The following is a 23730-nucleotide window of genomic DNA, read 5'->3' as shown; positions in this document are numbered from 1 at the left end:
GGGGGACCCTGGTCTAGTCACCTCAGCCTACCTTCCAGGAGACCTTCGAGAACCAGGTGGACAGACAAGGAGAGAGAAGCAGGGAGAGCCCCACCAGAGAGGTGCACGGGCAGCGTGGCGCCAGACAGCAGGGTGAGCCGATCTGCCTGGCCCTCTGGCCTGTCCCACCCAGAAACTTGGTTTTACCCCTTAATGTGTGAATTTCAGCCCTTTCCCAGGTTCAGATTCATGGACTCATCCAAGTGGGGGCTCTCGGTTGGGCACTGCAGGCCTCCTCAGAGCCAAAGCCAAAGGGCGTGTGTGTGTGTGTACATGTGTGTGCACGGTGCGTGAGCTCATGCATGCGCCAACATGTGTGTGCCCAGCCTCAGTGTCCGTGGGCCAGAGGGTTGGAGTGGGGAAGAGGCAGGTGTTTTTGACAGCTTTGGTGTCCGGGGGAGCAGAGGTGCCTGCGGAAGTAGCTTCTCACAGCTCAGGTTACTCAGCCCTTTATTTGAGGACATCCTCACCCCATCCTGGGCTGCGCTGAGGGGAGAAGGCCTTTAGAACTGATGGCCAGGGAGTAGCTCTCGACCCACGGGGAAGCTGGGCCCCATCAGGGGTGCTGAGGACAGCCGGGGGTGGGCCTCTCACACCTGCCCTTTGGGGAGCTCACGGGGATGCAGGGACTGGATGGATAGATGCTGTCTATAAGCCACCAGATGGGCTCCTATGTGCGCAGTGGCTCTGCTGCCCACTTGGTCTGATCCTGCTAGAGAGGCTGCTGATGGGCGAGTGGCAGAGGCCAGAGATAGGATAAGGCGAGGTCAGAGGACGATGGGGTGACTTGGTCCCAGAGGATGATGGGGTGGGGGTGGGGAAAGAGGGCTTTGATCAAAGCATTTCCTCCCTTCACACTTGGTCTGGGAACGAGACTTCCACGACCCACTCTGCATCGTTCCTTGGCCCAAAGTGCACTTGCCATTAAAATGGACAGATTACAACTTTGGGAAGCCAGATACAAAGGCCCGTCCAGATCTGAGAGGGAGCATGGGCACAGGACAAAGGCAGTCGCTGGCCTCTCCAGCTCTGCCACGAGCTCACAGGGGGGCGAGTGCGGGAATCTTGGGCGCGTCACTTCCCAGCTGGGGCCTCGGTCCTCTCATCTGGGACACGGGCCCTGGACCAGATGCCTCGCCAAGCCCTATTCCAGGCTGCAGCCCAGAGAGGTCATTCCCGTTCGTGAGGAGAAGGCCTGGAACACCACGCCCCTGCCCTCCCCCGGCCTCCATCCCTCACCTAGTCGAGGCTTTAGGACAATGTGACTTCCTGGGTCATCATCTTCAGGGTTAGGGTGGAGTGTGGGCAGAGAGGAAACCGAGAGCAGAGCTCACTACACAGCAAGGGTGGGCCTGGAACCCACTCTCAGAGCAAAAAGGTGGAAACACACATATAAAGAACGAAGTATTAATCTGAGTTGTGTGGTTGAATGAACGAAATGCTGTTCATCAAATGAGTGTATGTGTGGTGGGCAGAGCTCCCTCCCGGGCTGGGCAGTGGGGCGCTATCAGAGACGCAGAGGTGACAGCCCACAGGGCAGGGACATCCATGCAGTGGCCTCTCAGGCCGGCTGAGCAGCTCGGAGGGGAGGGGGCTGCCTCCGGGGCGGTGGGGAGAGCCCACCCGACAGTGGGGTGTTGTGTGTGAGCAGGAGCCCAGGAGATCACACACCTGTAATCAAAGGATCCATCCTCTTCTTTGGGGTCCTCGGGGCCAAGGGGAACATCCTTCTTTTCTCGCACTTGGTCAGTAAGAGAAGAAGAGACACAGATGATTAAGGGTGTTGTTGCTCCGCTGGGCCCTGACTGTTCCTCCAGGAGACACCGCCTCTGGGTCCAGTGACTCCCTCCCGAAAAGGCACATCGATGCCCGCCTCATTCTTCCTTCTCACATTTAATCAGCTGCCAAGAGCATCTGCCTCCTCCTCCCCATCACTGGTTCTTTCCTTCCATCTCCACTGACAACGAAAACCTCCCACGTGGCTCCCCACCACCTCTCCATGAGGTCTTCCCCAAACCCCAAAGGGATGTGGTCTTTCCTTGGCATCGTTCTCATCCTGTTCTGTGTTATACTTTTTTTGTGCACGTTTCTTATGCCCGTAACAGAATGCCAGTTCTTCTCTTGAGGATGGGGAGCTGCGTGTTTCTTCAAAGCTCCCAGCAAAGCGCCCTGGGCAGAGGGGACGTTCCACACACACCACTGGAATGGAAGGTGCTCCCCTAACTCTGCCCTCTGTGTGACTCCCTTGTCCCACGCTTTCTCTGAGATGTGTCTGCGTCCTCCAAGGCCCTGTCTTGGAGGGCCTGGCACACAGCAGACACTTAGGTGAACGACTCTGAATGTTTCTTTCCGAGGTACAAGGCTGGAAAATCACCCCTATTTTAGGAAGCGAGGCCTTGAAGATGTCACATAACTAATTAGTAACTGAACAAAGTCCAGAAAGGAGCCCAGGCCGCACGGATCCTGGTTCACTCATCTTCCTGATGGACTAGGGGCTTCCCCTGGAGCTGGAGGAAAGATTAGCTGTGAGAAGAACTTTCTGGAATGGGCAGAGGAGGCTCAGGGTTTATCTGATCAGTTCTCAGTTCCAGTTCCCCTGGGAGCAGGGGGTGAACTCCGTCAGGCCGCCCTTCTCCCTGACTCTGTCTTTCTCTCTTAACAGAAGGATAACAACCCCAGTGCAGCACAACGAAGCAAAAAACAAACAAACAAACAAACAAAACCCATCATTCACCAATAAAGAAGTGTAACTCCTGCCCTCCTTCAGTTGAAGGAGAGGCATGACTCTTTAGAATCCTAGGGCCTGCGGGTATGTGGGCAGGGGAGAAAAGAAACCAGAATCTCTGCTCTGAGTTGAGTTTTGGGGGGTCGTGGGGGAGGACTTGTTCACGGAGAGCGGGAGAAGCTGGCATCTGGGGCGCACAGGGTGTGTCTGGCAATGGCTCTAGGGGCAGGGAGCAATTTCATCTTGTAGTCCAGCCAGACATTCAGTGTCAGGGTGATCCATTATCCTGTCTCCTGTCACCCTACCCACCCCATCAGACAGATGGCTTTCTTGCCCCTGTTTGAAAAACAATCAATATTTCCAGAAACAAAAAAGCCAGAGGTCCTTGTCCTTGACCTTGGTTTGTCTGGGCTGGACGATCTTGAGGCAACAGAAGAGAAATGCCTCTCTGGGACTCTGCGGAAGCCCGAAGCCCTCTTTAAGGGCTGAGGGTCCCTATCACTGCACCCCACCCCCCAGCCTCTGCCTGCTCCTCATGTCGGAGCGTCTGACCCTCTGTTCAGGTATCTGTGATCTCAACCCAGTCGCGCTGAGGGCCCAGCTCCGCAGCCCCTCCCATGATGTGCTGCTTCTGTTGAGACCCCACCACGCTCCAGTCTGTCTCATGGTTAGAGAAAATGCATCTCTCCTTCCTCCTTCCCTTGGGACAGAGGATCCTAATGAGATTCAGGCTGAAAAAAGCCAATTACTGAGCAGATGGGTGGTGAGTCAGGCGAGGGAAGGCCAGTTCTTCATGGGAGCCAGGGTTCCTCTATCCCCTCTCTGGCTGCCTGGGCTCCACCATCCGCCCACCTCAGGCGAACTTAATTAACTCAAGTGCTTTCTGGCAACTCTAAGATGCACAGAACAGGCCAGAGGACTGGATGTCCAAGCTTGGCAAGGGCTGTGCTCATTGAAAGAATGGAGCCCCCCAGATCTGGCCAGGGACCTGGGCTCACTGGTGGCTCATAGGAAAGCTGGCTGGCCCCGCCCTCCACGCCCGCTCCTCCCACACGTCTCACCTGGGTACTTGCCGCCTCGACTCCTCTTGATGAAACAGACAATGAGCAGGATCAGCACCAGGAGCGCGATGGCACACATGAGCCCGATGAACCAGCCCTGGGTGGCGATGTCCGCCTGGTTGTTGGTGTAAGCTGGCGGGGGAGGGCCAGAAGCAAACACATGACTGATTTCACACTGAGAAGGTGAGGAGGGGAGGACGGGGAGGCAAGGGAAAAACTTCAGCTACTTCACGTCCGGGTTGCTCCTGTGGCCTGATGCTACCGCCCAGCAGCCCTCTGGCCCTAACTACCCTGCTACAGGGACAGAGAGAAAGTAATTAAAAAGCCAAGGTCAAAAGGTCAGAAAAGAAGCAGGGAAAGGGGGGCAGGGAGCAGAATAAGCAGCAGAAGGCTGAGCAGGTCCTTTAGGAAGGGAAGTTCCCTAAGGACGAGGCCGGGCATTCTTGCACACCAGACGGCTGGGCCCAGCCTGGTGGGGACAGAGGGAGGCCAAGGACTGGCTATGATGCCCCCTGGACGAGTCAGGAGTGAAGAAATGGGAGCCGGCACACTACCCATCAGGGAACAGGGGCAGTGGTCTCATGGCAAAAACCCTGTAAGAACACCTTCGTGGGCCTGCGCAGCCCAGGGCAGCGACGCTTCCCACCAGCACAGCCCTGAAGCCAATCAGGCTTCCTGGCAGTGGGTCCCAGGCAGGGTGCAGATCTGGGATGCCCTGTGCTTCCTCACGTCTCCCCTCCCTAGCTGGGCTGTGTGCTCCCTGACATCAAGGATGGCCCCTGCCTGGGTACCCCAAGCTGGGCTGGCAGCAAGGTTGGGGCTTCATGCTGCTTCCAGACCACTTCTGCACGTGGAGACCCCCTGACAGTGAGCCCCTTGCCGTCCCTGTCTGGACATGTGTAGACCTGTCTCAAAGTGGGCAGACCCTTTCGTGATGCAAGGGGCAGGTGGGCGGGGCTGGAAACCAGGAGCTCAGGGGCCATCTGATGGGGTCCTGGATGACCAATGGCTAAGGTTAAGGATCGGGAGGGGTGGGGTGGGTAGGAGTCACTTGCCTTCCTCTTTTCTATGGACTTGAGAACAAAAGTGACACCTCCCAAGATGCAGCCTTCCATGGAAACCAAGACTCAGAGGACTGGAAGTATCAGAGGGCCAGAACACACCCCATGTGACCCTCGGGCCAGCAGAGCAAGCAGAACAGCCCCTGGGAGAACCAGACAACCCTGGGAGAACTGAAAGCTGACAAAGTCAGAGCCGAGGCTCAGAGCTTCCTCCGGGGAAGAAGCACAAGAGACAGAGGGCAGACCAGGGATCCCTGCCATGCTCCAGGATCTGCATCCCACGCCGTTTTGTGGGGGCAGGTACCTGGGTGTGATCCTACCCTTTGCTCTTTTTGGGCAGAGACACTGTCTTTATAGCCTTCGCAGCATCCAGCCAAGTGCACTGAACTGAGATGGTCTTAATAAACAATGAAGACTGATAAACAAGCTCTTCCAGGCTTTCCGTGCTCTGGCTGCCCAGGCGGCCCCAGGCTGAAAAGCAGCTGAGTCCCAGAAGAACGTGGCTCGTGACTACCCTGACCCAGGTACACTGTGGGGAAGTCCCGTCCCTGCTGCCATGCCTGCTCCCAGAGGCCATTTCCCACACAGTGTCAGAGATCTTCCCAACTCCCATGTAGGATCAGCTCGCTTTCTCGCTTCAATCTCCAATGCTGCTCGTTACTATTAGGAAAAAACCTCCATACTGTATCCTGGCCTGTCGGGCTCCATCAGCCCCATCTCCCACTATCCCGTACACTTCAGCCACACGGGACACTCCCAGTCCTGCCTCAGGGCCTTTGCATCTGCTGCTCCTGTTTTCAGATGGCTGCCTCAGCAAATGCCCACACCAACCTCCATACTCTGATTTCACCCCCAAGTACTCCACATGATGTAACATTTAATTGTTCTCTTTCCTGGGTCCTGACTATCAAAGATTCTTCGAACCCCCTAGTGCTTGCACGATGCTGGTCACACAACAGGTGGTCACTGACTATTTACAGATTAACAACCAATTGAATCCCAATATGCTATGGTAAACCTGGGGTGTTTTTTTCTGATGCCAGCTGGGGGTCACGTGGATACTGGCTTGACCTCGTGCCAGCTGGGCACTGGGATGAAGGAGTCACTTCAATTTGTGTGTGGATGGTGGTCCCCACCTTTGGCAGAGAAGTTGGTTTAACGTCTGCAAAGACCTGTTTGCTCCACCACCTTGCCAATGCTGGTTCTGACACAGCCTGACAGCCATCTCCACAAGACTCCTTTCTCTTGGGAGAGAAGTCACAATCCCAGGAAAGGGGCCATATGGACAATTTAGAAATTAAATGTAGCTTTCCATTCCTGACGGTACCCTGTGAAGTTCAAACATGACCTTCAAACCTCACTGCAAAAGTCAAAGAATTTTCTGTGAAGTCTGGACACAAAAGGCTGTTCAAAACCAAGTGGACTTTGTAACTATGTGTGGTGACAGACTAAACTCACCGCGGTAATCATTTCACAATATACACATATCTCAGATCATTATGCTGTACACCAAAAACTCACCGACGACAATGATACGCAGTAACAAACAAAGCAAAAACCAAGTGGGATGTGGGGTAAGGTGGGCTCAGCCAGATCCCATCAAAGTGACTTAGTTTCTCAAGAACCAAAGGAAACGGAGGACATGATGACTTCAGTCACACGTGACCCCACACATGGACTCTGAATGGCGGAAGGCATTTTTGCAAGGCTGCAGGGCAGTTACCCCGGTCTGCGAACACCATTCTTAATTGATCCATTTAGTGCGTTTCCAGGTTCCTAATGCACAAGGTAACAGCGACTCTGAAAGGCCAGGGTATACTGACACTTAGCACTTTTGCTAGGACTAATGCCAGGGCCGCACCTGCTCATCAGGCGAGCACAGGTCCAAGTGCCTCTCACTCTGGACTAGAGGCCACATTTTGTGCAACTTCCACGCTACGTCCTACAGCCTCGCTCAGAAACGGACAACTCCCCTGCAAGGCGGTTCCCGTGACTCCTAGCTCTAATCGGGAGGAAACTGGTTTGGCCACGGGTGAGAGGCCAGCCACTCAAAGTCGGCAGAAGAATTCTATTTCAGAAATGGGGCAGATGAACGAGTATGCAGGGATGGGCTTTCTCCAAATGCAGTCCGGCTTGCCTACTCTCACTTAAACATCATTTCACACCTCTCCACCCCACCTCGCCCCACCCCGGGTTTCTCTCAGACACAGCGGGAAGAGGCTGACTACAGTTAGGTCCCCTAATGTTCTTCATCCCCGTGTCCCTGAGGTCGGAGGCAGTTTGCTGTCTGTCTTGCTGGCCCACTGTCAGCCTTACCCCATCCCGCCGGCCCAGGACGGAAATGATGACAGGTCTCTCAGAGTCCAGGGTATGTGTCTGTGGCCCCTCGGGTCTCTTTGGCTACAAAAGCTTCAAGAAGGTAATTAAATTTCCACGTTGGGTCTTTCTGGTGGGAGTCAGGGAGCCTGTTAGCATTCCTCATGGTTTTCTTTCATTTCTTGCCTGAACCACTGTGGTAGGTTTGAGTCTATGGACTAAAGTGATGGCTTGTGGTTGCCTAAATGACCAGTGGTTGGGCCCAGAGATGATCATAAACTTGCTTCGATGAGACACAAGGACCTGGGAGATTCTGTGAACTTGGCTCTGGAGTCCACCCACTCCTTTGTGGATTTTTCAAAGGATCTTGGACACACACTCACAGGCACACATGAACTTCAGAAAGAGAAAGTACTTTCCTTCCCTATGTGCTTTGCACATAGTAATTTCCAGCCAGCCAGTGAGGAAGGTGAGCGGTATGTACTCAGGGCAAGGGTCCTAAACCTGCCCTCTCCAGCTCGCACTGGGAGGAGTCGGGAAAACCTGCAAGTGCCAAATACCTCACTTACTCCGAGGGCAAGATATGGGACCAGCCTCTCCATAGCAACCACAGGAAAAGAGAAGTGAACACCTGAGGACCTACCGCATAGCCCAGGGAACTATATTCAATTTCTTGTAATAATATATAATGGAAAAGAATCTGAAAGAAAAAAATATGTGTATGTATAACTGAACTGCTTTGCTGTACATCTGAAACTAACATTGTAAATCAATTACACTTCAGTAAATAATTAAAAAATTTTTTTAAAGAAATGAACATCTAAGTCAATGTCCAGAAGGGTATTGGCAATTATTATTTTTTCTGTATTGCACGTTTAATCTGTCAAAGCAGACTGGGACATCCCTGAGGGCAGATACTGGTCCTTTTCTCTCTGGCTTTCTCCCTGGGCCTGGCCCACAGCCCCAGGGCTCAGCATGGGGAGAAGTCAAACTCTGAAAGCAGGCTGAGCTGGCTTTTGCTGCATTCTGCAGGATGGACCTCCATCCTTGAATCTCATCTTTGCTTTCTGTCTCTGTGCTGGACTCAAGTTTGTAATGAAGCAACGTCAAATGCATGCACCGGTGAGCAACACCTTGGGACCCCGACTGAGTCAGGCAGAGTTCAGCCACCTGCTCCGCTCAGTCCACTGTCCAGTCCCCTGGCCTGGATCCCAGGATGGCCTGGCTGCTTGTGGACATCCTGCCTGAGTTGGCCTGGCTAGGTTCAAGCAGCAGCTGGACTCTCAGACTCCCTGAGTCTTGTTGGCATGGGCACGTGCAGGACAGGCAGAGACACAGGGAGGCCAGGACACCCAGACCAAGAGGGACCAGGCTAGAAGGGGTGGAGTGAGGCATTTTTATGCATGGGCAGTGAGCTCAAGACGCAAGCTCCCAGGATCAGCCTCATCAGGCCAGCACGGGAAGAGCAGTCCACATTCAGCAATTCATATAAACCACTGTGGGTTTTTATTTTTTTCTTTATTGTTGTGTCTAGTAACCTGCATCTGACTAGGACAGTCCCTGGGGTCAGGCACTGGTCCTTTCCTCTCAGTGTCTTTCCCCACACTCACCCTTACCCCATGGCTTAGCAAACCGGCCACTTGGCCACCTTGCCTGGCTGACTTTAAAGAAACACACACATAGACAAGCCAACGCCCTCACGCTCTGCAGACTGCAAGCCACCCTGACCAGCAGGGAGATCTCTGAACCTTGTACCCTTTCCTGAGCTCCCGTTGGCCTGTTCGCTGGGTACAATGCAGAAGCTTCTCCATCCACAGCTGAAGCCCTGATAGATTCAGAACTCTCCTAGCGCTGGGAAAGCGTCTCCCCCACCCCAGCACGACAAAAGTTCAACTACTTTTAAGCCACGACAAACTTGGGCAAAATGAAACCAAAACAAAGCTCCAAATGACTGGTGGCACACCCCTCGGAATTTTTAAACAACAGACGACAGTGGCAAGGCAGTGACACACATGCTGACCCTTGGTTTGGTTCCTGGGAAGATTTCTGGGTTGAGACCCTTGGATGGTCCTATGCCCTAACCCCACGTGCAGGAAACCAGCCCCTGTGCCTACGGGGCAGGCTGCCCCCAGACCCACACGCAGAGACGACGTTTGTGCACACGCCAAGCCCTTTGGGTTCAAGGACAGTGGAGGCCAGGCGTTCTCCTCTGACCTCATTCTACGCGCTCTGCCTCTCGTCTGATGTCCCACTCACCCCCACAGGGTCGGACGCGTGCTTTCCTCTCCCCTGGCATGCACTTCCGGCACCTCTGAGTCTTCCCGGGAGCCGCAGACCGACACATAAGAGGAGCTGAGCCCGCCATGCAAGGTGAGGAACGGGGGGGTGGGTCTTCTTCCCGCGGAGAAGACACAAGCAGGGAGCCGAGGATGAGAACGACATGCCCCATGCTTGCCGGGGACAGCCGGGCCAGATGCCCTCTCACCTGTGCTGGTCATAAAGGTGATGGCGGTACTGCTGACGCCCTCGTTGTCCCGGGAATAAACTCGCAACGTGTATGTCATCCCGGGATAGAGGTCTGTCAGCTGTATGGGCTGGGCCTGGGCCTTAACGGGGACAGTTTTTTTCGTATGGTTGCCTGGGGAACAGAAACCTCAGTCAGCCCGCGGCCAGGCACGGGGAGCCGGAGGGGCAGCGCTGAGCTTCCTGGGCACCTGTCGAAGGGGCAGCACGGGGGGAGGGCCCGGGCCGTCATGCAGACCGGGAGGTCACCGGGCAGCTCCGCCAGTCCTCCCGCACAGTGCGGACTCTCCTGCCCCACGGCCCTTCAGCTGAGGGACACCGTTCCCTCTCCTGAAGTTTTCTTTCTCACCACAGTCTTAAGCATTAAACACATTATGACCTGCTTCCTTAAGCTCTTAGGGTGTTGGCCAGCGCTCTGTGACCCTGGAGAGGGTCAGAGAGCCAGTTAGCAACCCCCACGGTACCTGGAGGTGAGACAGGACCCTGATTCTCAGCTCTCGGCCCTGATTCTCGGCTCTCGGCCTTGGGTTGCCCTCTCGTTTCTAGCCGTGTGGTGAATTCACACATGAGGAGAAGCGAGGGCCTGGGTGTCTGGGGGCCGGGGGAGGGGGGCGTGGACCGAATTAGAGATTCCAGATTATGTGGATGTGAAGCCCTCTCCAACCACAGAGAACTAAGAGTTGGCTTTGTTCTTCCTTAGAGAGCTTTGGGTGAATCTTCCAGCAGGTGCCAAAGAGGCCAGCATGGTGGGTCTGAACCGCTCAGAGAAGGCAGATGTCCTGACCACACTCTACAGTTTAATCAGCCTGTACGCTTGCTCCCAAGGCTCAGTGAGGAGCGAACAGCTCAGCTCAAGCCACCAGCTCTTTGAGACAAATGACTCTGGTTGGGGTCTCTGTACTGTGGGCAGCTGGTGTCCCTCTGGGAGCAAAGCACAGTTGGACCCTCAAGACTGGACTGGCCAGCCTTATCTAGAGGAGATAGCTGAAAACATGGATCCCAAGTTAGGAAGATCCACGCAGAGGCGAGATCTGGCTCACTGGGGGCCATCAGAGCCCTCATCCCGGGCAGGAAACAGACAAAGGGCCCCTTCCCCAGGCCGCCCGACCCCAGCACAGGCACCTTCGCTAATGGCTGCAGAAACCCCTTCCTGCTCTTTGCGTCTGCGCTTCCCACCTCACTGGCTACCACCTGAGCACAAATCGACTTCATTAAGGCCATAATTAAGCCGGCTGAAAGGCCTCCCTGAGCCTGGGGGAGTTCACCGGATCTTTTTAACAGCATCTACGCTACGGGCTGCAGCTGCAGCTGCCGCCGCCACCGCCACCCCACACAGCAATGCTTACTGTCGATGTACTCAACCACAAAGTCAGTTCCGGGCCCGAAATTGTGCTTCCAGGTGATGTTGGCCCATTTACTGTTGGGGAGCACTGTGACGTTCCATATGGACTGCTCGTCGGGGGCTGGGGGGCGGGTTAGAAGAGGAGTTAGTGGTGAGGAAGGGAGGCAGCACCGCAGACACACAGACACACACACACAGGCGGCTAGGAAGGGGCAGAGGAGGAAGTGGCTGTGCACAGGGCCCGACAGAGTTCCAAGCTGCAGCCTTGGGGGCCAGGCCAGGGGTTGCCATCCAGGTACGAGCAGATACAGTCAGGAGGACACGTAGGTGGGGGAAAGCTGGAAACCGTCTGTCCACATAGATGGGCGTGGGCATGAAAGAGTGAGTTTGATCCAGGCCATTGGCGGCTCTAACCTGCGTTTATTCCCTTTTTAGGTCCCTTGTCATGAATTTGAACGGTGCAGCGAAAAGGGCCAGGGAGAAGCCGTGTTAGCTAGGATGCAGACAGAGGGCGGAGGTGTGCCAGCCTCTGTCACCTCAACTATAGACGGTCTACAGGAAGGAGAAAAGGGGGTCCTGATCTGCAGAAAGGACAGGACCAAACAGGGGAGGGCCTTAATGGCGTCCTGAAACTGGGGGTGGAGAATGGTAACCTAGCCACTAACTCTGGTCTGAGGAGCCCTGGGGGTCATTTTTGGTCACCAAGACGCTGAACTATGTGACAAATAGCTTCAGATTGTCTAAGGGGACTTGGGGCCTAAAACTCAGCACCTCAAGCAGAGACAGAATGAATCCGTCCTCTCCCTTCCATGGGCGCAGTGGGGCCAGAGCGGTAACTCCTTCCTGACACCCAGTATTCAGTGGTCCAGACACCAGAAGAATCCTGTTCTGATGGCTGCTCAGCACTACACCTTTGAGGTCTGATCTCCATGGAACACAGAAGACATTAATTACCTAGTTCCTATGAGCTGGGAGCTACTTTATCAAAGCCATCGCGCTGTCTGAAACCATAGCCTGTGGACAGGAGAATGGCACTAATCTTCAAACGTAATCATTTTCAAGCGTCCCAGCAGTCTGATTACCCCATTTCCCAGCAAAGATTGAAGAGTGGAGTACTAGCATGAAGCCTTGTATTTCAAAGACTTTATAAGCGTGGCTCCTGTATATTTTATCAGCATGCAAGGGGGCACTGTCACCAACTCACTTGTCAAAACTAAATGACTAGAGCACACTGATGATGCATTTATTCATTATCTGTTTGACGTGGGACTGAGTCTGCAGGGCTGGGGAAGTGATCAAAGATCTCCTGGTCTTCACTTCAAACAAGCACCTTCTCTACTACAACGTTGTCAGTTGTAGGTGAACTCGACTCATGTTAGGTGAGGGGCCAAGAAAGAGATTCCATTGAAGGCACCATGCACCCTCCAGGGGGAGGGCAGAAGCTTGCTTCTTCATTGAGCTGCCACAAGTTCCCATTGTACTGGCTGCTTAAGTCAGCCCCAACCCCAGCTCCTCAGACTCTCATGGCTCCTGCTACTGGGAATGAATTATGATCAGCTGTGATTTGGGGACTTGAGATTTTTTTTCTCTTCCTCTTTAGCTCTGGGTCCTGGAAATATCCAGAGACCTTGGGTTTCAACAGTTTGATCACCAGTACAATCCTGGCCCAAATCTGACTGTCTTAAATGGAGACTAGGGCACGGTTAGATAAAGTCAAGCAATGGGGAGCCACAATGACTCAGAGGTGGGAGTTGGAGGAAGGTACTGCCATCCAGAGAGGCCAAGATGATGATCATAAAGGAACTGAAAAGCTCAAAGAGTCGCCAAGAAGAAAAGCCAGCAATTTCTATACACACAAAAGGATGGAGTGAGGGGAAACGTGGGTTGTTCTGCTGACTCCTGGGATGTGAGACTTAAGGACTATCCCTTGAAATCTGAAAAAGACCAGTTAAAGACAAATAAAAAGTTCCACTTCACCCCGAAAAGGAGTAAGTAAACTTAGGAAACATTTTGTCCTAAGTTGTAAGACACAACAAAGAGGAACGTTCCTTTTGAAAATCCCGGATAACAGAGTCATTCTGCTGCTTCGAGGGAGGTGAGGATGTTGAGGGGAGCCCCCCTGTGCTCTAAGAATAAGGTCAGAGCGTGGCCCGGCCCCCCGAGGTGTCTCAGGCAGTTAGAAGCTGGGGTGTGAGACACGGGGCTAGTCCTCTGTGGCAGCAAGGCCGCACCGTCTGGAATCCTGGTGCATCTTTTCTGTGAACTCAAAGCGTTAAAGTGGGGCACGGAGGCCCACCTTAATGCAGTAGAGGCCTCCCTGTGGCCCCAAGAACACCCATCACCAAACTCCGAACTGGTGGCAGCTTGTAACAGCCTAGCAGGTTTCTCCTCAGCCAGCTTCTTCCTAAAGAACATGTTGTTTAAATTCTCAACTTTGTAGCTTTCAAGCCAATCAGCATTTTCAAGGGCTGAGGAGTATAATGTCACCTACATATGCCGTGTCTCCTCCTGTGGCTCGCAGAGCTCCGCGCAACTGAATCAAAGAAAACACTCGCTCGTGCATTAAGTAAGCCTCCATCCTCATTCAGGAGCTGAGGGAAGTGGGGCGCGGCGGGTGACGGCAAGGCCTCGGAAGGGGAAGGGACTGCCCTGCACACGGAGGGGACCTAAGTTCTCCAGCTGCTGGAGGAAGGTTCTGGGTGCTTCCTGCCAGCCCTGCCAACTGCATTGTGCTGATTTTACAGCCGGCCCGTGGGCTCCGCACTGGAGGGCCCCCCTCCGTGGTAATAAGAGTGTTTGATGCCTGTTCTTAGAGGTACTGCTGGATTCCCGAGGGGTCTCCTCGCGCTGGAAGCACAGAGCTTCCTGGCCTGGCTGCGTGATGCAGGAACAGCACTTTCTCTGGGCTCAGCAGGCTGGCCAGGGGATCGATTCTCACCCAGGGCCCCTAGAAAGGCTGTGACTTTCCCTCCGTGTGTGTGTAGCTGGGCCGGGGGGAGGGTGCATGGGGGAGAGCAGCAGAACAGCCTCTAGCATGACGGGACTCCTTGGCAAGGCTATCTACTGGAAGCTCTGATTTTTTAAAAGAAAAATCTATAAATGTGCCTCAGGGGGAGAGGGGCAAAGGAGGCACAGGGTTCCGGGAACAGAGCTGCCTGGCACGGCCAGCCACTCCCAGGTCCCCAGCCCTCTGCTGCGAGGCTGGAGGAAACACGTCGGGGGGAGGAAGCCTTCTCAGGCCAGGTGGTCAGTGTCAGGCCCTTTCCCTTCCCCACACTCTCTCCCTTTGAGCTGACCACTCAGCATCTAGTTAGAGGCAGCCCTACCATCCAGGACCCGGGGGTCCTGCCCGAGGGGCACAGCCCTCTGCTGAAGAACAGAGATCTGAGGCTAGAACGGGGGTATGAGCAGTGGGGACCACCCACAGAGTGTGGGGCAGGATGCTCTGAACCTCTAGGCTGCCAGACTGAGAGTCTCACCACCTGTGTTTTCAAAGCAGAAACAAAGGGAGGTGTTGGTGGGCACCACCCCAGCCCCCCCTCCTATCTGGGGAGCACGGACGACGGGCAGTACCGGATTCCTGTATCTTAGTCCTGGTGGTGGTGGGAGGGCTCTCCGTGGTGGTGGTGGTGGTGGTGGTGGCGGCAGTGGTTGCAGTAGTTGTGGCGACGGTGGTGGCGGCGATGGTGGTAGGTGCGACAGTTGGGGTGGTGGGGACTGTGGTGGCTTCGGTGGTGGCGGCGGCCGTGGCAGTAGCCTCAGTACTGCTCACAGTGCCGGACGCACCCACCGTGGTCGGGGGCGACGTGGGAGGAGCTGAGAGGGAAACGTAAAACAGCCGAGTCTGGGTTGGTTTGGCTGTCCCCAGCCTGGACGCACGGCCCCGTGTGCAAGGCAGGCAGCCCGCGGAAGGGATGCAGCTCAGTAACCAGGCCCCTCCCATACCCCAAGCAGGACGGACTGGCTCAGACGGGTCGCGGTGGAAGAGAGCACGACCGTGGGGGAGGAAGAGAATGAAGCCGGTGCGTTTCATTTTCTTCTCATGGTCTGTGTGGCTCAAAGCACCCAGCATGCATCCAGCCAAGGGCAGTGATGAAGATGGACACATACCGAGCTGCTCAGACCCCAGGGACGATCTGGGGTCCCAGGCCAAGCGCCACCCAGCACAGGCCAAGCAGCACCACTTGGGCCCAGGCCTGGAGCCCCGGCCTTCAAGGTGGGCAGGAGTCCAGCCCCTGTCCTGCAGGTGCCCTGGGAGACCTGCCATTCCCAGCCATTCACTCCGAAAGGACCCTTTCTCCAGCCTGCTTGAGTTCTAACATCCCCCAAACCCAGCCACAAAGGGAGAAGGCTCCCCAGTCTGCGGGGAAGCCTTGTACCACGGTTCACCTCTCCTGCCTCCACTGCTCAGCCTCTCCCCAGGGTCTCAGCTCTGGTTTATTCCCGGGCCTCGCCTCTCTTCTCTGCCCAGTGATGGGCCTTCGTGTAATTACCCCCGATCCACCCTGACCTGTAGTAACTGCCTTTCTCTCTAGGACACTTGGGGTCTGGGCACCCCAAGTCCTTTCCCTTTTATTAGAGCATGGGAAAGGGGCACTAATGGAACCACCGTGTGGCCTGTGCTCGGTAGCACCGTCTTCCCAGCCCACAGTGGATGGAGGAATCCCAGGACGCGAGTGAGACACATGCCAGGCTGCTTTTTTGCAAAAGTCTCTAGAGGATTTCAAATCTGCACTAACTCTCATGTCCTCATCTCCCATCCAAAGCTACCCTTTGACATTGGTCAGCCCCAGGGGGCTAAGCCTATTGTGACAATGTTTCCATAGACCCTCTTTCCTTCTACAAAAGAGTCACGGATGCTAACACAGGGCTGGCCTATTACTCTTCAGTTCCAGGATTGCCAAAGCTGAGGGTCTGAGAAGAATGATGGGTGAATCAGGGCGAGATAGCGCTACCTCTCCTCCTTGCCCTCTATCTCCTGTGATCTGACCGCAGTCTACTTTCTACTGTCGATGCTAATGGGGTAGTAGGAGTGGATGTTAAGACATAACGTAACTATAACTTCCAAGGGAAAGCGACATCCCACCCAAGCAACATCACTTCAGATCGCCAGAAGATCAGGAAAACAATACCCCTAACTCTCAGAAGGGAGCCAGGGCAGGGAGGGAGCCAGAGAGAGAACAGCCAGACAGCTTTTCTCAGGAAAGAATTATAAGATCCTAAGCCTTCTCAACAAGAGCCTGACCAACAAAAGCCCTTTCATTCCCCTGGGCCTTCCAGTATTACAAGTCCCCTACAGAGAAGGAGGGACTGTTCCCGGATCCCAGGCACCTCCCTGTTTATAAGGTCAGAGGCATTATTGGGCCCTGAGGGCACTGACCACAGAAGTCACACTGGGCAGCTGACTGTGCCCCATGCATTCCAGAGATTCCTGGACAAGGTCAAGGCAGACAGTGCCTATATTCCCCAAACCCCAGTCAATTCACAGACATCAGGAAGGTGAGGGATGTGCCGTGGGAACAAGTCTCCCTCTCACGGTCGTTATTCAAGGATGTATTTCAGTCCAAGGCGGCCCCTGGTCTAGAATGTAAGCTCAGTGCTGTAAGAGGTAAGCCCGAGGGGATCCGCATGTCCCACCCACCAAGACACACACACACACACACACACACACACACACACACACACACACGAGGCTGAGAGACCCACAAAGCAAAGGCAGCTCCTGGTGCCAAGGACACACGTGGGCTCTTCCCCCTGCTCCGAGCTGCTGGAAGGAACCCTGAGAAGCTATCTTGTCGATCTGGACAGGACTGCTCTGATTTGGCTCCTTATCAGTGCTATATTTTCTAATAACTTCTGGCAAATGCAACGTTCACAATGCTCTCTTTTGCTGTGACTATTTAAAAGGTGTCATCAAACCCCTTCAACTCCCTTTTAACCTAAATCATCCCACTCGGTGCGGCGCAGACACCTCAGCCGCCCTTCCTATGCGCACAGTGGTGCTGCCTTTCCCAGCCCCCTGAATAATGTCCCCAAAGCTGTACACACTCACGTGGCCCCTGGTCCTCGTACAAGCAGACACTACACTCACACTCACGCGGGGCCAACAGCCAGGCTTACACATGCTTTCCTGGGCGCTCGGGCGAGCAGCCCTAGAAACAGAGATGCTGAGAGAGGCTAGGCTAGAGCGACTTTCGTGCTGGCCCAGCTGGGCAGAGACGGGATGAGAAACGACTTTGAGGATGCGGCCAGAGTCTCGTCCCCTCCCTCTGCCAAGCGCGATAGGAGGAAGGGTTTTCTCTGATGATGGCTACCTCGATGCTTTTCCTTTGGCGCATCAGCAACAGTCAGGTACTAGCGCGAGGGGAGCAGGAGGGAGGAGGAGGAAAGGAGGAGCTCCCCAGGTATCCTCCCGGAGGGCGCCCGGAGCAGTCACAGTGGAGGAGGCAACCTTAGCTGGCTCAGGTCACAGCCGGCCACACAGCATCCTCTCTGACCCACTCATTCGCTGTGTCTATTGTCCCAGGGCCGGGCCGGGTCACAGAGACCGAGAGGGCAGAGGCAAGAGGGCAAGGCTCCGAGGGAAGGGACACAAGAGTCAGGTGAGTGAGTTGTCAGCGGTTTGCACAGGCGGGAAGGGAGGGCAGGTGTTCCATGGGAAGCTGTCCAGTGCACGGGTCCAAGGGGATTCAGATGATTTCAACCCCCGGGGCGGGGTTGGGGTAGCAGATAAAAAGAGAGTAAGTCCCAGAAATGGGGTTTGTAAGCAGAGTGGCCCACGGGCTGGACAGACAACTTGCTGGGCTGGGAAGTCATCTCCAGCCACAGCAGGGACTATGGGCTGGAGAACCATGCTGGTCACGGCCTAGTGGAGACCACCAGCCTGGCAACTGAGAGTAATGGGGACCCAGGGTGGGCCTGGACCTGGAAGCACCCGACCCTTAACCGAAGGCAGCGGCAACCTCATGGGTTGCCTAATGCACACTGGAAAGCACCCCAGCCGTGGCCAAGGGTTTTCCACCAGAGTTTTCGGGGACATTATGCAGGAGACGGAGAAAATTGAGAGTGACAGCATGGCTCTTATTCACCTTTCATTCCCCAGAAGCCACCATGCAACTGCCTACCAAGCATTTGCAGATCTGAGTCAAAGACAAGGCCGGCAGTTTCTACATTCCAAGGTGGACGGCTCAGTCCACAAATGTCCACATGGTGCACAGCCTACCCTGGCTAAACCACAGATGGCCGGCGCAGACGGGCGGCAATCCTCAGAGACTGCAGATATTATCTTCACTGGGTAAGATACGACCAGATCAGTTTCGGGGAAAAACTTCCAGGTTTAGAGAGGATGAGAGGGAAGGGAGCAGAGGGCCGGACACCAGGCCCGTGTCAGCAGTGTCCAGTCTGGGCTCCCTCACTTGGCACCTGCATGTGGTGCAGGAGGTTCTTATGCACTTAAAGCTGGGAACAGCTGATGTCATCCGCACAACTTATTCACCAAGAAGCACAGTGTGCCTCTCCCACCAGGTCCTGCGGAAGCCGGAGCCTGAGAAACACATCTGACTGATGGACAGAGGCCCTGGCTCCCTCGGCACCCCACAATGAGCTTGGATCTCTTCCACACGGAAGTAGGAAGTGGGGTGTTTGGAATCATACCCCTCCCCCTCACACCTGCCACTCATGAGAGGGGCAGTGAGACCGGCGCAGATGACCACTGACCAGGGCAGGCTCCCTGCCACCAGACCCACCTGCCTTGGGTCCTGGGTGCCAGAATGGGGGAGGTGGACCGCAAGGTGCCTGGCCAAAAAGCTTCCAGGTGACTCATGCAGTGTTCTCCCTGCATCTCGCCTTCCACCTCCCCTGAGCCGGCTCAGACTACACTGAGCACCTACTGTAACAGTCCCAGGGGAAATCTCCGACACAAACTTGAACCAGGGAGTCAGGACAACCCCCAGAGTGCAAGCAAGGACAGCTTTCTTCCTGGTCTCCGGGCCCAGGACACCTCTCGGCCTCACGTCCCGGAAGAGGTGGGGAAGCACTGAGCCCTGCCAGCCTGGGTTATTTGGGAGGGGGATGGAGGGGACTGGGGAAGGGAAGGATGATGGCAGTGCACCACCCACAGATCTCACTGGTGGAGCAAACACAAACTGAAGGAAGCAGGGTGCGCAACAGAAATAGAGCCAACCTAAAATGGGGGGGGGGGGGAGGCGGTAAATGAGTGGAAGGAAGGAAACCAAACCGGGCAAGACGGCATCCTCTTCACAAGCCAACTCTGATTCCTCGCCTGGCTCTAGGTTCACCTTGCTGCCTCGAGCTTAAGGAGGCTCCGGCAGACCCTGCCCCGTAGCTTTTGCTCTGATTCAGAGGAGGGCCGGGGAAGGAACCCTGGGGTCCCTGCCGAGTTCCTCCAGCCAGAGGACCGGCCTTCTTTGGGGATGTTCCTCAAACCCACAGCCTGAGGACTGAGAGGAGGGACCTGGCTGGTAGGTTATCGCCCACGTGGACCTGCCCGCCCAACTCCTCACTTCCACAGTGCATCCACCTCCCAGGCCCCGAGACTGGAGACGGACTTAACACCAGAGACTCTGAGAAGGTGAGTTTCTGAGGGGCGAGGGGACAATCTGCCCACGGCGTCTGCTGCGACTCCAGGTCCTGGGACACCTGGCCCCCTCCCAGGACATGCTCCCTCGTCCTCACTGACCGGACCCGTGATGGAAGGCAGAGCGGGTGCCGGGCCCCATGCCGCATGCAGGGCCAGCATGCGCAGCGTGCTCACCCACAGGCCACCCTTCCAGGGGGCGGCAGCCTGACCAGGGGACGGGAGCCAGCTGCCCCTACTCCTTCGAGGGCACAGTGGGCCACCCAAAGGCTGTGGGCCCTCTCTCTGGGCTCGGAGGTGTCAAGCCCGGGCAAAGGCTCGGGTGATTCAGGGGGAGCAATCACGCAGCTCCAGAGAACAGGCCTGGAGCCCGTGAGGGCAGGGCCCCGCCTATGCCATCCTCCTTCGGTAGCGAAGGGAGGAAAATGTGTTTGGTGTCCTCTGGTTCCATCCTCCACACACATCCTCCTGGACAGCCTGGCTTGCCACGCACTGAAAGGGTGAGCCTGGAGCATGCTTTCACCCCGAGCCTCTCCCTCCTTCTTCGCCCTGGCTAGGCTGGGCTCCACCTGCGTGCCCCATGCCATGCCCGTTACCTCGGCTGCTGGTACGGTACCTGCGGTTGGAGTAGCTTCAGAACACGGCGCCCAAGAGAGCCAGAGAGAGGGAGAAAGGATGAGAGAGAAGAGAAAACAGAGCACAGGTGAAACCTCAGGACAAGCAACCACAGGACAGAGAAGGTTCTGGCTCAAAACTGGCCCAGACGGTGTGGCAGGGTGGTGGCCACCGCCCTGAGGCTGCCACCTGCTGTTCGGGGATCATGTTCCACTCCACTGGGGTCTGGTATGTCCCCACAGAAAACTTCCTTGGGCCTTGGAGACCTTTCTAATATACTCTGCTTGTAGCTCTACTCAAGGACACCTAAGAGGTGGGAGCAGGGACAGTCTACTCAGAGTGCGATGTTCCCAGGGCCTTCTCCAAGGGTGTGTCCTTCCCTTGCTGGGCTGGGCTGACCTTTATGAAGGAGGCTGGGTGACCCTCAGTGATGCCAGGAATTGAGGGCATAAGATGTCGGTGGTGTAGGACACCAACCCCAGTCAAAAGGAAGGTTCCATTATTGTTGAATAGTGTTGGGGTTGGGGGGGTGCATATTTGACTGAGCTCTCCCCAAACCATCCCAGCCTTGGAAGGCCTGGGAACTGCAATGGACTGGAGCCCTGAGCCCCGTCCTCATGTTCTGCTGCCCCGCTACATCCTACAAAATAAGAAACCCAGCTGTGGGCTGAGAACCCTAAAAGGAATTCTTGAATTTGCTGCAAATCCCTGAGCTGAGAAGAGTCTCTTTGTTCTCTTGTCCCCTGGAGCTGCAGATCCTCCCTGTGGTGGTCGCTGGGGCTGGGCCAGGGGGCTTTGTCTACCTGATGTTCTGTACTGGGGTGGAGATGGGGGGTGGAGATGGGGAGTGGGGAGACTCTTTATGTGTCTCCTTAGAGAATTAAGTAATCAAGAAAATGCATCACCCCCAGTCTGCCCTTTGGTAATAGGCATTTAACAGCCACTTACCCAAAGCCCCCCCAGCCCTAGTAAATGGCCCAAGTCCCTGGGAGGCTGGAAGCGGGCACTAGGAGGGGAATAATTGGGTGGCTCACTCCTGGTATACAAGGGCAGGGAGGGACACAGAAAACACTGTCGGCCTTCCTCCAGCTTCTGCCTGGTCTGCTGGCCAGGGAACTGGGGGCTGGGGAGGGATGCAGGGCTCCTTATGAAGCTGAACGGGGAAGCCGGGGATAAGATGGCACCGGGCTGGAGGCACTCCTGGGATGGGGGCCAGGGCGCTCAGGAGGTGCGATCCCGAGCAGGGTCAGGCCGCCGGGCCTCAGCCTTCCGCGGAAAGCACTAGACACGTAACGTGTTGTCAGCTTCAAGGATTCCTACTCACATCCCCTCTTTTTTGGTCTTCGCTTGGAGAATAAACCCCCCGCCCCTGCAAGCCACTGCATTTCTGTCATCTAAACACATAACACTTCTCATGTTGAATTACAATTAGATAGTCCTGTGGCTGTCTATCCTTCTAGACTGAGTGAGCTTATTACCTTCATATCCCTCGTTTTTGGCACAGTGTCTGGCACCTCATGTCCTAGATGCTCAAGAAATGGCTATTGAACAGACCACCCTACCTCTGGAGAGGCAGAGCCCCCGTCCCCTCTCATTTGCGGTCTGGCCAACACCAAGGCTTCTTACAGCCTCGCAGGTTTGAGGGGCTCCCAGCACAGGCACAGGTGGGCCCGGAGCGCCCTCTGGCGGAGATTTAAGGTGGGCGCAGCTCGGGGCAGGAGGCTGCGCTGCTGAAGACGCCAGAACGGGGAGAGAAAATCATTTGCTGTTTGTGGAGCTGGTTTGGCAAATCAGCTGCTTCCCAACTCCCCTTCCTCTCCCCGGCCTGAAATTCAACTCAATTCAGGCTGCAAGGAGGGATGACATTTCCTGCTTTACTCGATCCCAGAAAGTAGCTTCAGTAGCGGACTTTCCCTCCCCTTCTGGGTGCCCTGCACTCTTGGGAAAAGAAGGGGCGTCGCCAGAGCCCTCGTGGGGCCATCTCGACAATATGGCTGCCTCCCTCCGCAGGCGAACACCATCCCTGCTCTCTGGAGCCCACAAGCACGTTTGCTTCCAGCACGCTTTCTCTCATGCCCTCAGCTCAGCTGCGAGTCACACTCCCCTCCTCAATCCCCCACTAGAAGAAAAGATGACAGGGGTTGAGTAGCTGAGCACATCAAGGCCGAGTGGGGACCCAGGTCTGGTAGCAACAGTAAGAAGATGCGTTTTTGCAGATACACAGCTGGCACCTACCTCTCAGCACGCAGGAGGGCTCTCTCCTTTGGAGGGTTGAGGGCCTGCAGCCTCATTTCCTCTCCATCCCAAGAGGCTGGGCAGCCACAGACCAAGTCAGTGTTTCTCTAGGCATCTGAATTATCTGGGCCCTTTTGCTCCGAGGCTGCCCCAGTGCACCTACCTTCTTTCGGGGGCGCCGGTGACTCCTCTGTGACTGCTTCCCCAGAGCCCACCTGCGTCCTGGCACTGAGGGAAAAGCGGTAGCGCGACACGGGGTCTGCTCTTTGCACCGTGAACTTGGTCTGATTGGGAGAGAAGTTTTCCACTATCTGCTTTCCTACTTTGGTTCCATTAACTGGGGAGAGATAGGTAAGTGGAATTGAACTTTAGCAACATTGACCGTGACGGGTTATACAGTCTGCAGCTGGAAGGAGGAAGCCTCACTGACTCTGCTGGACAGGGGACCCCGTGGAGCCTACCCAGGACCTTAAAGACTTGGGGATGGGAGACGGTTCAAAGGCCGAGTGCGGGGCAAGAACTCCTTTCCGGTGCTTTGATGACTCCCCAGGGTAACACTTTCCCACTGATCTCATCGCTGGCTCACTGCAGAGCTATGAGGCTGATTTTGAAAGATTTCAACTCAAGCCTTTTCAACAAGGACAAAACTTGAGTTCCTTTCTTCCTTTCAAATAGAACTAGGTCAAAACCACTAGAACTTCTGATTGTTAATGTCTTCTTTGGAAAAGGCTTATTCAGTATAACTCAAAGGGGGAAGGTCAGGTCTAGAGATGGATTCAGAATAGCATACAGGCACACAGTTGGCTATTAAAATCCTTAACAGCACAACACCTGGCCCTTTGTAGGTACATTACCTACTTTAGAAGGCTGAAAGTTTTTCAAATGAATAACACTCCTGCCCCTGAATGGTGACGCTGAATTCTTTAGGTGAGGTCTTCCCAACCCAGGCTCCTGACTGAGCTGCTCCAAATTCCCTGGCAGCTGTACAGACAGCTGCCTTCCCAAAAAAGGCATCTTGTTAAGGTATCTCCACGTGTCAGTGTCATGTGGATTCCTATGCATGTACTATCTGCCCCATCGGATAGAAATCACACCAGGTGAGGCACTCTGTCTCCTAGACTTGGAGACTCTAAGATCCCTGTGGGCCGGGGCCGAATCCCTCATCAGACTGGAAGTCCTCTCTGTCTTGCTGGGCTGACTAGAAGCCCCCTGCTGGG

General features: G+C 55.3%; 1 protein-coding gene across 15 annotated transcripts in view; it reads right to left on the bottom strand.

The window, feature by feature from the left end:
• The window catches only part of NFASC (neurofascin), a 173821-nt gene that overhangs the window by 6269 nt on the left and 143822 nt on the right, over window positions 1–23730 (bottom strand). For 7 of the 15 annotated variants that reach the window (XM_032466996.1, XM_032466998.1, XM_032466995.1 and 4 more), the window contains 7 exons: window positions 22677–22850; window positions 20280–20294; window positions 14641–14883; window positions 11072–11188; window positions 9688–9840; window positions 3826–3957; window positions 1711–1780 (listed from right to left, as the gene is read on the bottom strand). In XM_032466996.1, coding sequence (XP_032322887.1) covers window positions 1711–1780; window positions 3826–3957; window positions 9688–9840; window positions 11072–11188; window positions 14641–14883; window positions 20280–20294; window positions 22677–22850 — 904 coding nt within the window. Of the gene's footprint in view, window positions 1–1710; window positions 1781–3825; window positions 3958–9687; window positions 9841–11071; window positions 11189–14640; window positions 14884–20279; window positions 20295–20366; window positions 22851–23730 lie in introns of those variants that run through there. The other 8 variants (XM_032467001.1, XM_032467002.1, XM_032467005.1 and 5 more) reach the window with 4 other exon arrangements.

This window comes from Camelus ferus, chromosome 23 (genome assembly GCF_009834535.1).
Source record: "Camelus ferus isolate YT-003-E chromosome 23, BCGSAC_Cfer_1.0, whole genome shotgun sequence".
Classification (NCBI taxonomy): Eukaryota; Metazoa; Chordata; class Mammalia; order Artiodactyla; family Camelidae; genus Camelus; species Camelus ferus.
This window is presented reverse-complemented; position numbering and strand designations above follow the sequence as displayed.